The sequence below is a fragment of the Rhipicephalus sanguineus genome, chromosome 10, assembly GCF_013339695.2.
Source record: "Rhipicephalus sanguineus isolate Rsan-2018 chromosome 10, BIME_Rsan_1.4, whole genome shotgun sequence".
In the NCBI taxonomy this organism is placed as follows: Eukaryota; Metazoa; Arthropoda; class Arachnida; order Ixodida; family Ixodidae; genus Rhipicephalus; species Rhipicephalus sanguineus.
The window spans coordinates 71,769,715-71,788,379 of NC_051185.1; the positions used below are offsets into that span (position 1 = coordinate 71,769,715).

The 18,665-nt window shown below is 46.3% G+C and overlaps 1 protein-coding gene across 2 annotated transcripts in view; it reads left to right on the forward strand.

The window, feature by feature from the left end:
- The window catches only part of LOC119372122 (cAMP-dependent protein kinase type II regulatory subunit), a 143,336-nt gene extending 124,936 nt beyond the window's left edge, over positions 1–18,400 (forward strand). For both annotated transcript variants that reach the window (XM_037642586.2, XM_037642585.2), the window contains exons 6-10: positions 665–988; positions 2,132–2,206; positions 5,018–5,083; positions 6,691–6,742; positions 12,879–18,400. In XM_037642586.2, the coding sequence (XP_037498514.1) occupies positions 665–988; positions 2,132–2,206; positions 5,018–5,083; positions 6,691–6,742; positions 12,879–13,078 (717 nt within the window). In that variant the 3' untranslated portion in view covers positions 13,079–18,400. The remainder of the gene's footprint in view (positions 1–664; positions 989–2,131; positions 2,207–5,017; positions 5,084–6,690; positions 6,743–12,878) is intronic.
- The last annotated feature ends 265 nt before the right edge of the window (positions 18,401–18,665 follow it).

Consider the following 18,665-nt stretch of genomic DNA (forward strand, 5'->3'; position numbering starts at 1 on the left):
AAGGCTTGAGTGTTCTGTTACTTGCATTCTCTAAGTTAATTGCATAACTGCTAAAACCAGTTGCCATGACAAGAAAAAGAAACAGGCTTATCTACCTACTGCCTTGCTACACAGCCAATTAAATTAAATATAACCTGTAGACGGGTGCCACCACCTTTTTGGCACCGAGACTGAGGAAGCACCAAGGCTGCACCACTCGACTGATGACAATTCCCTGTGGCACTTTGTGACAATATAGCATCACTAGCGATGCCTTACTGTCACAGTAAGGTGCTAACCAGGAAGCTGCATCAAGAATATGCATTACCCCACCTGCTAATTCATTCTTTATTCCTTCAGGACCCCACATGGGGGCCTTACATGAGGGTGGGGATTACAATAGTTAAAACATTAAGGGGAAAAAAAAAAAAAACGTGAGCACTTCTTTCATGAAAACAGATGAGCAGGTGATGGCAGTGATGTCATAAGGAAGGCTGTTAGTCAAGAATTATACAAAGAAAAGAAAGAAGATGAGAACGGGACAGTGCGCACATTATGGTGGACAACATTTAAGCAATGACCCGTGCGATGTGATACAGGTGTATTGTGTGAGAAGACTGTAAAAAAAAAAAAATCTGTGAAGTAATGATAAGCTGGTCACCATTCTTACGCCTGTTCCACACAGGTCAAGCCAGGAGAGGTGGTGATCAAGCAGGGTGACGACGGCGACAACTTCTACGTGATCCACAGTGGCATATACCACATCTTTGTGACCACGGACAAGGAGAAGGACAAGCTCGTGGGCAAGTACGACGGAACGGGCAGCTTTGGCGAGCTGGCGCTCATGTACAACATGCCGCGAGCGGCCACCATCACGGCCGTGACGGAGGGCTCCTTGTGGGCCATGAACCGGCAGACCTTCCGGCGCATCGTGCTCAAGAGCGCCTTCAAGAAGCGCAAGGAGTACGAGAACTTGCTCGAGAAGGTGCCCATGCTCAAGTCTCTCAATGTGAGTACGGCACACGCTCCTTCTCGGCTTGCCGTTCTCTCAAATCTGTGGGTTCGTTGTACAGTGCGAGTGACGTTTTGTGACAGTATAGAGCCAGAGTGCGTTTAGTTGATGGTCATAATATGTTTGAACAGCGCAACTGAACGCGGACAGAGAAGAACACACACACACACAGCGCTGTGTATCTGAACACAGTGACTGAACACAGTGACTATGAATCTGAACACAGTGACTGTATATGGACACCCTTTTCTGTTCTGTCTTGAATCCTTCCTTGATGGTAAATGTCTTCTTTGCATTTTAGTAAGCATGTACCAAGTAGCCCAAGAACAAGTTGTACTAAGACTATGTGCCTATGTGCTTTTGACACATAAATGTTGTTACATTCGGTCACTAGTATGCTATGTCTCGCTATGTCGCTGGTGGCTGTATACTGTGTTGGAACAGCGCAATTGGACATGGACAGAGAAGAACACGCACACACACACAACGCTGTGTGTGTTCTTCTCTGTCTACCTCCAGTCACGCTGTTCAAACATAGTATGGGGCTAGTAGTGACCCAGTGAGACATAGCATTCTAGTGACTGATTGTGACAATGTTTGTATCACAAGCACTCAGATACATAATCGTAGTGATAGTACGCATGGAGTCGTTAATGATGTTATGTCAGTGGCACGTTGTGACAGCCGGTTCTCACTAACTGGTATGCCATGTGCTATATTTACTGACACGAATACACAGAGGATCGTGAGTGAGGCTCTGTCAGTGACACAATGTGACAGCTTAATGTGACATACTGGTATGTGTGCCTTATCAGTGACACTTGTGCATTGGGAATCATGAGTGGGATGTTGTGACGGCTTATGTAATCACCTAGTATATGTTTGCCATATCAGTGACACTAGTAGCGAGAGAATCATTAGTGATGACAAGTAATAGCATGCTACAGCATTGACACAATGTGGCAGTGCAACTTAAATGATGGCACTTCTCCGTGACAGTTTGTGACAATGTAGCGTCACTAGCAATGGCATACTATCATACTGGAGCGCTAACTAGCCCAGCAGTTGTGCGCTTTTATTGGTAGGAAAATGTTTTTCCCATGGACATCGTTAGCATTGCTTTTGACCTCTCCTGTGCAGCACTACGAACGCATGAATTTGTGTGACGCCCTGATGCCACGGGCCTACAAGGATGGGGACCTCATCATTATGCAGGTACGCCCCCGTGTGAAGTTGTATGTCACTCTGATGTGTGGCATGCAGGAAAGTTTTAGTGCGACACACGTGCAGGAACTGGCGCATTGCCAGTGTCCGGTCATATTTACGCGGTAGAGTTCCTGTAACCTTAAAGGGGTCATGAAGCACCCCTTGGGCTGATTGAAAAAACAGATCCTGCGGAAAGCTGACACGGCTATGAACTGCTCTGCCAAATATTACAGTCGTGCGCGCCGCGTAATGGCCACAAGCGGAGCGCGAAGTTGCCGTTTCCCCAGGCACCCTCTTTTCAAACAGAGGCCGGTTCTCACTCTCGTCGGTGGGCGGGGCGTCTGTCCGCTGTACGTCGCAGAGACATAGCACACTTATTGGCCGATAGCCGACGTAAATCGAGAGCGGCGTTCGGATCAGATGCGCTTCTTGCCGTGGGGTGCCGTCACTTGCCGGCGCCCTCCTCAGTACACGGTAGCCGCACTCGCGCAAGCGAATCACAGCGGGAGAGCGATCGCGTTTCATGACGCGCGCTGGCGTAACTTCTTTCCCCCATGCCATCCCTCCCTGTCTAGCTTCCAGTGCGCTCGTCGGCACGAGAAAAGAGAGAAAGCGCTGGGAGCGTGCGCCAAACCCCCGTAACTCCGCTGATTCTTGACGGATTCGAGAAATTCTTGCGGCAATCGATTCGGGAGGCAGTACACTCCGATACTGAGGCCATTAGATCATTACTTGGAAAAGTGGTTCATGACCCCTTTAAAGATTTCTCACATCTCTTTTATTGTCTTTAGGGTTCTTGACCTCAGCTTGTCACATGCAATCTTTAATTTTCATTGTACGATGAGGACACCTTGGTATTTCGCCATTTCCTGAGTGCCCTTTGGTGACCAGTGGGTATCAGGGGTGTTAGGTGTATGTGCACCGACGCATATAATAACAAATAACGAATATTAAATTTTTTCTATACCAACTTTCCAGAGACATTCTTGCATAAGCCATTTTAATACGATTTTAATTTAAAAAAAAGAGCCTTTTGGAGTTAATGAGTCATTTAAACAGCTGTCTGAAGAGTCAGTGTCTGCTTTACAAGCTCTTTTTTTTGTATTTTAGATATATAGATTTGTTTAAGCAGTGCTTTTGTATTGGAAGTTGAGACCCATTATATTTTTATTTTACTTGTCTTCCTGATGTAACTGTACAATATAGCATTTATAATTATCCTTGACTGTACTTCAAGAATGATCAAAGGGTGCCTGAAATTGTTTTTAGGAATTATGTACGCAATTAGGCTGCAAGTAGAGTACATTATTCACACCATAATTTCAGTGAAGTGCATTGTACGAAGTGTGCTACAGACAATTAAAGGTTACTCGCCTTCCAAACCTGGTTTTCAAAAAATTCTCACGTGTCTCTGAAAGCATTATGATTTGCTGATCACTAGTTGATTTAATCCTTTTGAACATACCTTTTTTTTCATTACTAGTCTCTGTAATGCTTCCTTTATGCCTTCGGAGAAAAGAGTTTTAGATTTTCTGCAAACTTAGCATTTGTCGGTTACTAGGCTACTGGAGGCATATAAACGTGAGCGGTCAGGATCGCAGCATTATCTGATGGAATAAGGCACGACAAGCAAACACAGCTAGTATTACAGCAGTAGCTTCACTGTTACAATTCTTTGTGGCTGGCATAAATTATTGCCAGGGGTGCATTCGTGAACATGTTGCCTTTAAAATTTTTTTTTTCCTGGCTGGCATCCCGATTCAGCAGAAAAAAAAAAAAGAGTGTCTGTGATTGCAGTTAGACAAACCACCATGACATGTCATTACCATTGCCCAGTACAGTACCGCTCAAACGTCCTCGTTTTAAATGATTGCTGGACATGCTAAGACACTATCAGAAATGAGTGCATGTTGTTGGCTTCTGCCAGAAGCCTGTCTTCTTGGTTGATGTCTTAAGGGGAGACACTGCTCTTAATGTTTTTTTTTGTTCCTAGATAGATTTTGATGAAACTTTCCAAGTTTATGTACATTTGTGTGCTGATTTCATATATGCAATGGTTTTTCTAGTAAAATGTGTAGTTTTAGAAATACAAAATATTTCATGTGCATCTTGGGGATTGATTGATTGATTGAAATTACTTTAATGTGAAATGACTTTAATGTTTGGGGAGCAATATTGTTTTTAAACTGATTGGAGTTACAAAGTAAATCAGCATATCAAAATAATCTGGAATCAGAACTGTGTGCACTACAACAAAAATGGATGGACTAAACCCATGTGAACAAAAGTTATGTATGTTCAACATTTTTGAGCAAAATCCCAGCTTGACATTGACTCCCTCACGAATGTTCAACATACCATAACTATTGTTCAAATGGGTTTACAACATCCATTTTTGTCGTACTGCACACAGTTATCATTCCAGATTATTGTGATATGCTGATTTACTTTTTAACTGTCTCAGTTTAGGAAAGATCTTGCTACCCAAAAGGCACATGAAATATATTGTATTTTAGAAAATGCGCCTTACACTAGAAAAATAATTGCACACATAAAATCAGCACACAAATATATAAACTCAGGCAAGTTTCATCAAAATAAGTCATGAAATTAAAAATAATTTAAGTGCCACGACCCCTTAGTCTATTGTACTCTTAGAATCAAGTGTGATATGCGTTACGTCTGTGAGAACGCCGCTCATGTCAACCGGGTTTCCAATGTGTGAGTGCACCAGTAACCTGGTCATTGCACGGTGGGTGCAATTAAAAAATTCTTGCTGAAGTCGTCAGTTGGTAGCAACTACATGTGTGTCCTTTGCAGGGAGATGCTGCGGATGGTATGTACTTCATTGAAGACGGAACGGTCCGCATCTGCGTCAAGAAAGACGTGAGTGGCCACAACTTGCCTTTCGCTGCTCGTCATGCCAATGTCAAATCAATCTGCACTTCTAGGCTCTATAGCCAGGCTGTGATTAACTTATTATGACACGACGCGTGCTCTTGCATGAATGTCCTTCGATGAATTTGTTCCGTTCAACGAAGCAGCGTATAAACATGGTCATGCATGGTTCCATTGATTAAAATGTGCAGAAAGAGCCTAAGCTGCTCTAAATCTTGCCGATTGTTTATTCCATTCTTGCTGTTTATTTTGGAAATATGTTGTTTGTATCAGCTTCGCACACGTGACATACGCAGGCATCTGGTTGTCTGCATTTGAGCCCTGTACTAGAATACGTTGTATATATTGTTCTTGTTGCAACTAATGTTATGCCGACGTGTATGTGGGCAGAGAAAATGGCATTAACTTTTTAATGCTTTAAGATTTAATGGCATTTGCATGGCACCACACGGGCAAATCAAATGACATTCTCCTTAATGCCATTCGCCTCCTAATGAACTTATTTGACTGGGAAGTGTGTACTGTCAACGCTAAAGCTTGCTCACTGCAGTGCCTATAAAACATTCGAAATAGCATCTGCTGTGTTAAAAATATTTTATATGTGACTTTTGGCAAATCTCGTAGTATTCGGTAGTTTCACTACAGTGAAATTCACTTCAGAATTGCAGCAGCTTCGACATGAAGGGCGCCACGTCAGATTCTTGGCTTCTGATTCAGCATGCAACCGCCAAAGCTGCAATTATGCAGTGTCAGTTGCAATGTTGTAAAAGACAGGATTAAGCAATGTTGTAAAAGACAGCATTAAGCAATGTTGTAAAAGACAGCTTGAGGGTCCTGGAAAATAGTTAAAAATTTTCTGAGGTCAGTACTCACCCAAACACAACATTTCCTCGCAAGCAACAAACTCTTTATTTTCCAAAATGCCTTGTATTAACATCAGCAGAGAGAAAATACATACGCTTCATACAGAAATCAGTTTGCATGACTCTTTTCTATGGGTTAAGGGCGAGCATACTATGTTTCTATGGGTGGAACCTTAATTATTTCTTATGCTATAACCAATGATAGTTGCTTGTAGCCAAAATGTTCAATGTGATATACTTATGGGTATTTTAATTTGGCTGCTCTCTTTCTGTAACTGCCATCATTGTTGCCATCAGCCTGAGTAACCGACATATGCTGAAGGAGAAATACTTCTTCCAGCCATTGAATTCCGTACTAAACTGTGTCTTATGCCGCTTATAGCTGTACCTTGCCCACACATTTACTGCTAGCATCGCTCCAGCTAATTTCATTGCTACCCGACATTGGGGTAATACACTCAACCTCATTATAACAAGTCACATCTGCCACTGAAAATAGCTTCGTTATATCCGAAAATTCGTTATGAACGTTTATTCTTAACACTGTTTCTATGACAAGACTACTTTTAATTTACTTCGTTATAACCGATAATTCGTTATATCCGTGTTCGTTATATCGTGGTTTGAGTTACTTTGAGAGGGAAGGGGAAATGAGGGAGGAGAAAGCACGCACACGAATTGGACAGATTGCTGTGTACGTCTCTTTGAGGAAATTGTTGGGTCATTTCGCAGGGTGGAAACGAGACGGAGGTATCAAGGATCAGCAAGGGCGGCTACTTTGGTGGTGAGTCCTCCGTGATCTCTCGAACGCTTTCTCACCGCAGGAAGCACATATGTGCCGAATTCGTCACTTGTTCGTGGTGCGCACATGCGCTCAGTGTAGGAAATGGTTGCAATGTTCACAACAAAAAAAGACAAACTTAAAAGGCTTTTATACAATATGCTCTTCATTTCACAAGAACTTCAATGTTCTAGCTTGCGAGGTACCCGTTTCCAGGGACATGCATTTGGACACGGATATATTCAAAGCGATGTTATAGCTGTTCGATAAGTAGAGAATAACAGACTATGTGATGATTTGGCTGTGCAGTCACTTGCAGTGCTTCATTTAAATGCTGCTGCCTTTCACTGTAATATCTTCGGGTGTCTTCATGGAAATCTTGTACTTTAGAAGTATGATATATAGAAAGTATGATATAATGTTTATTAAACTACACTCTCATCTACAAGAAGATATAACACTGGTCACATCTCTAGAACATCTCATTCAGCGCAAGTGATCAGTGCTTGTCGACAGAAAACAAAAAATGCCACTGAACAGCAGATGGTACTCTGGGCTGTTTCTGGGGTGTGTCCGTCGTCCAAGTTAAAATTGTGAACAGAAATTATCCTTAGTCTCGCTGGTACTATTCTCGAGTGCCGTAACAAAGTTTAAATGCTAAATGGAATTGCTTTGTAAGACCGTTACTTTCTTTTACATTCAGTATTCAGTGTAACAAAGAGCTAAAGTTTAACTGGATATGTTTTACTTCAGGGAGTACACTGCTGCTAACAAAAAAAAAATAAGTGGGGCAGCACACACTATTGGTACAAAGACTGATAAAACAGCAGAGCTGATGGCGTTTCCTGCCACCTTTCTTGCCGCCTCACCCTCACACTTCCCTTTCCCACACCTTGCTATGCTATGCTATACATGGCCAGCCATGTAGGGCATAGCGTAGCCAATGTATAGCATAGTATAGCAAAGGGTGGGAAAGGGAAGTGAGGGCGAGGCGGCAAGAAAGGAGGAGGGGGAACGCCACCAGTTCCACTGTTTCCTCAGTCTTTGCACCAATAGCATGTAGTTGCCCAATTTTTTTTTATTAGCAGCAGAGTACTCCCTGAATTAAAGCATTGCCAGTTAAATTTTAGCTCCGATTTGTTCGACTTAATAATAGATGTAAGACAAAGTAATGGTCTTACAAAGCAATCTCATTTCCCTCACTTACCTTTCCCACCAGTTGCTATACTATGCTATACATGGACTAAGGCTATGCTTCATTCTCTCCACTCCTCCTTTCCCTCCTCCTCCTCCCCTCACTTTCCTTTCTCACCCGCTTGCTCTATACTATACAAACTTATGAGATGCTTTACTCCCTCCTCCTCCCCCTCACTTTCTTTCCCACCCGCTCGCTGTATACTATACAAACCTATGAGATGCTTTACTCCTTCCCCTCCTCCTCCCCCTCACTTTCTTTCCCACCTGCTCGCTCTATACTATACAAACCTATGAGATGCTTTACTCCTTCCCCTCCTCCTCCCCCTCACTTTCCCACCCGCTTGCTCTATACTATACAAACCTATGATATCCTTTACTCCTTCCCCTCCTCCTCCCCCTCACTTTCTTTCCCACCCGCCTGCTCTATACTATACAAACCTATGAGATGCTTTACTCCTTCCCCTCCCCCCCTCACTTTCTTTCCCACCTGCTTGCTCTATACTATACAAACCTATGAGATGCTTTACTCCTTCCCCTCACTTTCTTTCCCACCCGCTTGCTCTATACTATACAAACCTATGAGATGCTTTACTCCTTCCCCTCCTCCTACCCCTCACTTTCTTTCCCACCTGCTTGCTCTATACTATACAAACCTATGAGATGCTTTACTCCTTCCCCTCCTCCTCCCCCTCTTTCTTTCCCACCCACTTGCTCTGTACTATACAAACCTATGAGATGCATTACTCCTTGAACTCCTCCTACCCCTCACTTTCTTTCCCACCCACTTGCTCTAGTGCTATACAAACCTATGAGAGGCTTTACTCTTCCCCCCTCCTACCCCCTCACTTCTTTCCCACCCACTTGCTCTATGCTATACAAACTTATGAGATGCTTTACCCTTCCCCTCCTCCTCCCCCTCACTTTCGTTCCCACCCACTTGCTCTATGCTATACAAACTTAGAGATGCTTTACTCCTTCCCCTCCTCCTTCCCCTCACTTTCTTTCCCACCACTTGCTCTATGCTATACAAACTTATGAGATATGCTTTTACTCCTTCCCCTCCTCCTCCCCCTACTTTCTTTCCACACCCACTTGCTCTATGCTATACAAACCTATGAGATGCTTTACATGTTCCCCTCCTCCTTTCCCTCACTTTCTTTCACCACCCACTTGCTCTATGCTATACAACCTATGAGATGCGTTACCTCCTCCCCCTCACTTTCTTTCCCACCCACTTGCTCTATGCTATACAAACTTATGAGATGCTTTACCTCCTTCCCCTCCTCCTTCCCCTCACTTTCTTTCCCACCCACTTGCTCTATGCTATACAGATTATGAGATGCTTTACTCCTTCCCCTCCTCCTCCCCCTCACTTTCTTTCCCACCCACTTGATCTATGCTATACAAACTTATGAGATGCTTTACTCCTTCCCCTCCTCCTTCCCCTCACTTTCCTTCCACCCACTTGCTCATGCTATACAAACCTATGAGATGCTTTACTCCTCCTCCTCCTCCTACCCCTCCTTTCCTTTCCCACCCACTTGCTCTATGCTATACAAACCTATGAGGATGCTTTACCTCCTTCCCTCCTCCTCCCCCTCACTTTCTTTCCCCCCACTTGCTCTATGCTATACAAACCTATGAGATGCTTTACAGTTTCCCCTCCTCCTTTCCCTCACTTTCTTTCCCACCCACTTGCTCTATGCATACACACCTATGAGATGCTTTACTCCTCCCCCCTCACTTTCTTTCCCACCCACTTGCTCTATGCTATACAAACTTATGAGATGCTTTACTCCTTCCCCTCCTCCTTCCCCCCACTGTTCTTTCCCACCCACTTGCTCTATGCTATACAAACTTATGAGATGCTTTACTCCTTCCCCTCCTCCTCCCCCTCACTTTCTTTTCCCACCCACTTGCTCTATGCTATACAAACTTATGAGATGCTTTACCTCCTTCCCCCTCCTCCTTCCCCTCACTTTCCTTCCCACCCACTTGCTCTATGCTATACAAAACCTATGAGATGCTTTACTCCTTCCCCTCCTCCTACCCCTCACTTTCTTTCCCACCCACTTGCTCTATGCTATACAAACCTATGAGATGCTTTACTCCTTCCCCTCCTCCTCCCCCTCACTTTCTTTCCCACCTACTTGCTCTATGTATACAAACCTATGAGATGCTTTACTCCTTCCCTCCTCCTTCCCCTCACTTTCCTTCCCACCCACTTGCTCTATGCTATACAAACCTATGAGATGCTTTACTCCTTCCCCTCCTCCTACCCCTCACATTCTTTCCCACCCACTTGCTCTATGCTATACAAACCTATGAGATGCTTTACTCCTTCCCCTCCTCCTACCCCTCACTTTCTTTCCCACCCACTTGCTCTATGCTATACAAACCTATGAGATGCTTTACTCCTTCCCCTCCTCCTACCCCTCACTTTCTTTCCCACCTACTTGCTCTATGTATACAAACCTATGAGATGCTTTACTCTTCCCCTCCTCCTACCCCTCACTTTCTTTCCCACCCACTTGCTCTATGCTATACAAACTTATGAGATGCTTTACTCCTTCCCCTCCTCCTCCCCCTCACTTTCTTTCCCACCCACTTGCTCTATGCTATACAAACCTATGAGATGCTTTACATGTTCCCCTCCTCCTTTCCCTGACTTTCTTTCCCACCCACTTGCTCTATGCTATACAAACTTATGAGATGCTTTACTCCTTCCCCTCCTCCTCCCCCTCACTTTCTTTCCCACCCACTTGCTCTATGCTATACAAACTTATGAGATGCTTTACTCCTTCCCCTCCTCCTTCCCCTCACTTTCTTTCCCACCCGCTCGCTGTATACTATACAAACCTATGAGATGCTTTACTCCTTCCCCTCCTCCTACCCCTCACGTTCTTCCCACCCACTTGCTCTATACTATACAAACCTATGAGATGCTTTACTCCTTCCCCTCCTCCTACCCCTCACTTTCTTTCCCACCTACTTGTTCTGTGTATACAAACCTATGAGATGCTTTACTCTTCCCCTCCTCCTTTCCCTCACTTTCTTTCCCACCCACTTGCTCTATGCTATACAAACCTATGAGATGCTTTACTCCTTCCCCTCCTCCTCCCCCTCACTTTCTTTCCCACCCACTTGCTCTATGCTATACAAACCTATGAGATGCTTTACATGTTCCCCTCCTCCTTTCCCTCACTTTCTTTCCCACCCACTTGCTCTATGCTATACAAACCTATGAGATGCTTTACTCCTTCCCCTCCTCCTCCCCCTCACTTTCTTTCCCACCCACTTGCTCTATGCTATACAAACTTATGAGATGCTTTACTCCTTCCCCTCCTCCTTCCCCTCACTTTCCTTCCCACCCACTTGCTCTATGCTATACAAACCTATGAGATGCTTTACTCCTTCCCCTCCTCCTACCCCTCACATTCTTTCCCACCCACTTGCTCTATGCTATACAAACCTATGAGATGCTTTACTCTTTCCCCTCCTCCTCCCCCTCACTTTTTTTCCCACCCACTTGCTCTATGCTATACAAACCTATGAGATGCTTTACTCCTTCCCCTCCTCCTCCCCCTCACTTTCTTTCCCACCCACTTGCTCTATGCTATACAAACCTATGAGATGCTTTACTTGTTCCCCTCTTCCTTTCCCTCCATCTCACTCTCATCATTCCTTACCATCAATTCCCTTTCCCACCCCCCTTGCTATACTATACTATGCAAGGCTATGCTATGCTTTACACTGTACCCTCCTCTTTTCCTTCCTCCTCACCCTCATATTACTTCTCCTCAACCTTACGTCCCTTTCCCACCCGCTTGCTATACTATACTATACAAAGCTATGCTATGCTTTCATATGGTTCCCATAAAAGCTAGGCACAGATTTTTGCTAATGCTAAGCGGCGCAACAAACAGCTTATTAAACAGCTCCGGTGTTAAAACAACAAAAATACAAGATGTCAGACATCATTGATTACTGGGAAGGAAGTAATCATTCGCTCCTGTGTCGTATAGCAACGCACTTGAAATGGTGCTTGCGTAAGCGTGCATGCGTGTTGGCTAGCAGCTTTACTTAGCTGGCTTGCAGTTAGCAGGCCAATGTGGTAGTCTCGGCCATACTTTTGGTTGCACATTAACAGCCATGCAGAAATGTTAACAATGTCTCATGGCGATTGATCGATGCGCCACCTATATTGGCCCTTTAGATACCTCACACTCGCATTGCTTTATCTTGGAGCCAAATTGTAAAGGCTGCTGGATTGACGTGAGCATGTAAGCTTGTGATGAATACAGGAATTAAAGGGATATTAGAGAACAAAATTTTTCTCGTATTACTATTAAATTACTCTTTCACAAACCAGTATCACCACGCTTCCCTTGAGAAGGCGCTCGGTAAGCGAGAAAATGCAGGTGGAGAAAATGCAGGTGGTGACGCCACCTTAAAATTTCCACACCATTCACCGTGACATCATTGATTATGATGGCGTCCACTAGGGCCTACGTAGTTCCTAATTGGTAAAAATGAAGTAGATTGTCCGCAGCGTGGGCCAGAGATTAACATGCCAATTTCAGGAAATTTCAGTGAGCCAGTGTCGCCAAAATACCAAAAATACGCTTTGAAATCCGTGACGTCACGTGCGTCGATTTCAGTGCGAAACTTAAAAATGAAACTTGATTTTCTCTTCTATTAATGAGCATATGATTGTTAAATCAACGACATTAGAGTTCTCAGGGTACAATTTATCGACCTAAACCGATCCATTGTTTCACTTTAGTCTCCCTTTGAGCAGGTGTTCTTTGTACAGAAACTAATCTGTTGTGCAGTCTAGCAATCTAGCATGCTCTGCTCGGTTGCCATCTTTTGGAGGGGTGGGGAACGTCACGTGCCGTTGCCAGTGCCGCCATTCCCGACACTGCCGCATTCCGCGCAGAGCTGGCGCTGCTGACCAAGAAACCCCGTGCCGCCACGGTGTACGCGGTGGGGCCCGTCAAGCTCGCCTTTCTCGACGTCTCGGCCTTCGAGCGGCTCCTGGGGCCCTGCAAGGAGATTATGATGCGCAACATCGACCAGTACGAGGAGCAGATGGTCCAGGCCTTCGGCACCAAGGTCAACGTGGCCGACCTCCGATGATGACCCCAAACGCGGCCCTAAAATTTTCCACCACTCCTCTCCCCTCCTTCCTCGTCGCCCTCTCCCCGCCCCCCACACCTCTATCCCCGTTAACTAGTCGGTCGGGGCTTGCGCAGCCCTGCTCCCTGCAGCGGCCACTGCTGCCGCCGCAATAAACGAGGAGCGCGCCGAGTGTCGCCAGAGCGCCGGCAGCTGTGTAAAGGCTCGTGGCATGGCTGTCGGCATTCGTGCCGCTCTTTCTCATGGGTCAACAACAAAGAGAGATGTCGTAGTGGCCACTGGAATGCAAAACAGAGTGGAGGGAAAGCGCCGGGGCAGCTGGCGAACGCCTTGTCACTATTATTATTATTGTTACTCTTACACCTGCGGTGGATTTTAAGTGAGGCGAGCGAGCGCATTGCAGAAGTTCAGTTCGACGTGCTTCCATGGTTAGGCGAGAGGTGAGCTCTGGCCTGGGGGCGAACTGCCAGAGCTGGCTGCAGTGGTGTCTCTCCCCACTTCGGGCCTTGCCAAGAGAGGGGGGCGCGGTGCAGTCTCCATCGTTGGAGTCCTCCTTGTCGTCGTTTTTGTTTGCCCTTTCTTTAAGCCTATTGTGGTGGCGACATACTGCCTGTCCATACTTCGCCCATAGGACCATGGTGTTGAGATGGACCTTAGGTCCGATCCACACAGCTACCGAACGCTCGGTCACGTCACCGTCACGGCAATCGGTACCCTTCATGAGACGGGGTGTTCCCGTGCTTTTGTCCTCAAGAATGGCACATGAGTACACTGGCTGATGCGGTTAACGTCGCCGGCATCCCCCTTTTCAAGGAAAAATGGCAAGTAAAATGCATCAAATTACAGATGCTGATGAGTGACGGTGACACTAATCGGGGTTTTATGGCTGTGTGAATCAGGCCTTAGTCTGGCTGGTTCATACTGAAATGGCGTAAAGAAGGCAGGGTTGCTTGCTCTTAAAGACATTTTGCAATATGATGCCCTCTCCTCCTTTGTCACCCGAGGACATTTATAATACAGAGCCTGGCGTTCCATCGACCATGGTCCTCTGGAGGTTTGGTATGCAGCTACCTCGCCTCACTTAAGGCATTGAAGCTCGCTCAGTGGTGCCCTCTCGCCACGGCCATGCTTCCTCAAGGGGTTGATTAGCGTTTGTGCACCTCATTAATATAGTTTGCTTCGAAATGAACTGTGCGTAGTGCATAGGTCGTTACGTTTGGTGACTCCACCAGTATTTTTTGCACCGACTGGTGCAACCAACATTGTTCGCCGGAATCCTTTCAAAGCATGATGCACTTTGATGTTTCGTGCAGCATTCGAAGGGTAGTGACGAAATGCGCAGCCTGCTTTGTTCGGTTGTTGCGGAAAACTGTAGGGATATCGCTATTTGAGCTCGCTCCACATTTAGAGACATCGTAGCAGGGCTGTGTTAGGCCAGGCAAAGCATTCGGGGGGTTGTGCCATTAAGCTAGTAGTCGCAATTAAAAGGAACGAAGCGCACCTGTTTTATTGTGGCCGGGGGCATGAAAACTCTCTATTTAAGCAAAGTTTAGATTTATTCACGCCCTCACTAAAGTTTACGAGGTGTTTCAGTGTTCAATAGACATAAGTGCATCTCTAAAAAATAGACTGTCTCTAGTGCTGTACTAGGTGCACTGCTCAGCAGTTCCGATGGGCATGCTGTGGTCTTCACTGTGGTCATCAGTTTGGTTTCACAAGATGGTCACGCTTTTATCACGTTACGTTGCGAATGAGACGAGGCTGGTTGCGCTCATTAGGCTCTGTGTAGTCTACAGAACTGACAGTGCGGGACGTTGTGCAGGGTACCCTACCATCTTGATTCGCAAGGCAGTGACCACAGCACCCCTTCGTGTCGTGTACAAATGAATGCCATCGCGTTTTGATGGCGCGCCAGTGCCGGATGTTGTGAATGGTTGCCGCGGGAGAGACAAATTGTTGTTACACTAGCAGGTTGCCCCCACCTTGGCGTGTTACTGGGAAAAAAAAGAAATGCAGTTTATAAAAGGTGGGAAGCATTCCCAACAGTTGTCGGAAGTGCGAACAGTGGCATGCTCTCAGGTTCACCTTAGCCGCATAGCAACATATACTGCCTTTAGGGGATTTAGGGTACGAAGCCGAGTACAGTCGCGAGATATGAGTCTGCCCCGTTTGGGGTGCGAGCTTTTGCGCACCTTTGCTTTTTTGCTGTTGCACGAAATTTGCACTTCGTGGCAGACACTGCCAATCCAATTCGACGCAGCTGAATGCCGGGAGCATCCCGGTGCACACCCGTCTGCTGAGTGCGAAGAACGATGTCCCACTGATAGAAGGTTTCTTGAGGTCTTTGCAGTATGCTGCCAGCCACTTCATGAAAAAGTATATCAGCATGCAATAAGATTGATTGTCTTGATGAACACTGTAATGGTCTTGGGATGGCAGTTAGAATGACGAAATTTTTGCTGGTATGTAATCAAGGGGCGTTTTGGCTAGTGTATATCACGTTGTCCTTAGAGAAATGCAAGTCGAGCTTAGGGGGGCCTCAACAGCCAAAACGATTGTTTCTGCCCGATAGTGGGTGATTCTCTTGCTGTCCAAGACCTTTTTTATGCTTGAATGCTGGATGATAGCATATGTGACAAAGTGGTTATTTAGGTGAGTTGGTGACTCAGTATCAACACGATTTCAAGCGTCGGATAAGGAACTTCATGTAAATGATTCAGTTGGCGGGATGCCTAAATGTCTGCCTGCTCTAGAAGTTCAAAAGAAAGAGCAGCTTAAGGTCGTCTTGCGACTTCGGTTTGAACGAGGTTCTCTAGTCAGATGAAGAATTTGGTCTCTTATTTCGGAGTAACTGGTACAGTGCAGTTGGCTTCAGGTTGCTCCATTTTAACTTCTGCTGATCTGCAAAGTAGTCGCAAAGTTACAACTGATCGTGCCAACGAAATTAAGTGTCGGCGTATAAGTGCTAATTCTTTCGCCAACTGTATGTACAACAAAGATGGAGGAAAGTCTTGCAAGATGGCACTGCCAACACTGCTGCCGTCAATGTCCTCGGTGTTCTTTACACGCCTGTCTTGTAGAAAGACATTGCCTATTGTATAATTTGACAAACTGATAAACCATTTAAACCAGTACTAGAGGGTCGTAGCAACGTGCGCGATTTGGTGAGTTGAGGGTCAACGTTGTTTTCTTTTCCACTTGCACGAAGGGAGCGTAGAGGTATGAAGGTGTGGGCAGAACTACGCGTGAGAGGGCACTTGGAGGCACGGTTGCCAAACCTTCGCCGGCATTCGTGTGCATCGAGATGCGTCCCGAAAAATGTAATGGCATCTTCGACAATTCGCACCGGTGTGCACCGGGGCGCACAGGCGCTACGATGATTGGGCTAAACGGCGTACCAGAGCGCCCCGGTGCGCACCGGTGCGATTTGTCGAAGATGCCATAAGTCTCTGGCAGTGGTTGATCTTGCATGCAGACATCTTCGAGCGTTTGTTCTTTTTTATGGTTTAGCTTTGCGAACATATGGAGCCATTGCAGGCAACCACCATTGTTGTGCTTTTTTTTTTTTAAAATAACTTATTCGAGCCAGTAATCAGCAGCTTGCACAAGCACATAGTTCCACTTGGCGCCTGCGTGCGTCACCGTGGGGCTGCATTTGTCTCTCTATATACATTTGGATCATTTCGTTGCCGTTATTACTTGTTGACATGTTTATCGTATTTTGTTTAGATATATATATTTTTTTTCTCGGGCATTCATTCCCCCGGTGTGTTTTCTTGCCAACCCAGTAATGACGGAGGGCTCCAGCGCCCTCTGTTGTCAGCACATGACCCGACAACGACCTCCCACATCCAATCCTCCCCCATTTTCTCGCACCCTTCCGATCGCCTTCTTCGCAAGCTACAGAGCTCACGCATCCCCAGCCCTTGGCGGGGATCACAATTTTTTGGCTGTTTTTGAATGTAGAGTCGCCCATGCGTAGCTAGTTCGGAGATGAATTGGGTCAGTGTTGAATTATTCGTGGGGGAGGGGACTGTTATGACGGAACACGGCCGTTGCCCGTCTCTCCTGCTGTGGGTGTGTAATAATGTTGACGGTGTGTGTGCGTGAAGAACTGTGTTCTCTCTATCGTATTATTTCTTTTCTTTCTTTGCCTTCTTATCGTGTGTGCTCAGCGACGTGCACCGCTTTGATTCATCCTGCTGTCATGGATATATGCATTGTTTGTCGTCATGCCTTTTTCGACCGCTCTTGATGCGGGAGGCCACCACCACACCGGACTGTTGTCATGCCCGCCTATACTGTTCAATCTCTTTGTCTTAGTTGTCTGTCTGCAACGGGCCGGGCACCGTTTGCCAGAGGTCGCGCATGCGCACGTGACAGCGCTGGCTGCCCCTAATCGCCTCGAAATGCTGATCTGCTGGACGCCTTGTAAAATATTGCCATATTAAGGTCGCGGTATTGGGAGCTCCGATTGGGAGCTGCTGTGCTCAAGTGGGATTTGTCCAAAGTGCCACCATTGCGGACATCAGTATATCTAGCCAGGTCAACTATCTTCACTGCTCTAGCTGGTCATGTCAAATTGAGAAATCCAGTGATTGTTCCAAAGGTATAGATTTACCATTCACAAAACCATTTTAGAACAAAGATCTATAAGCGCAAAATGTGCTCTTAACTGCCTCGCTGACATTGACAGCCCCCCCCCCCGCGTTCCTCTCCCAATGCAAACAGGAACTGTGTGCACCGAAAGCCACATCCTTTCCTGCACAAGTTTGTGACCAACATGATATGGGGTCATTATCCCTGTACTGCGCATGGCGCATTTGCGAGATGGAGAAAAACAAGTCTTCTCGATATTCGCTACCCGCCACGTGGCAAGACTGTCAATGCACGTGCTAAAAGACGCTCGAAAAGGCTTGGAAGCTAACACGTGGCCTCCGAGATCGTGTAGCGTACGAGTGATAACGGCGCACTTGCTCTCTGAGGCCATGGCCAGCACTCGTGCGTGCAGGCTGCCAGTCAGTGTTAGAATTCTGGCCCTCGTATAGTCAAACTGCATTCTTAGGGATAAGGTATAATTTTCCGAGTCAAGCGAAATTCGCTTGCGTGAAGCTAAGCCTGACTGATCGGTGTGAACTTAACGCAGCCGCGCTCGTGCGCATGCGCGGTCGCTCGACCCTTGGGTGCCCCCTTCGACCACCGAGCTCATTCCAAGTGTTCTTTCTCCTGTGTTCCTCACGTGTACGCGTCTGTGTTGCGCACGCTGGAAATAAAAATAAAAAATACAATATGGCTGCCGCTTCTCCGGCAGCGGGACCGAGACTCCTGGTGTGTTCATTTGGCGCTCGATGAGCGGGCGTCGTCGAGGGAAGCTCTGCTCAAATATATAGTCAAAATAAAACAATCAAAACTGAAGCGGCAGCATGGGTGCCTTATTACTAGCAGGAACGAAACATGAGCTGCGTGCAGGCAGCTGCAGCACAAGCACGTGCCCATAGGCATAGCGTGCGCACGGGGGTTCAGGGGGGGCGGCCGCCCCCCCCCCCAGCCTGCCTCGCACATTGACTTCGGAGGGGGGGGGGCGCTG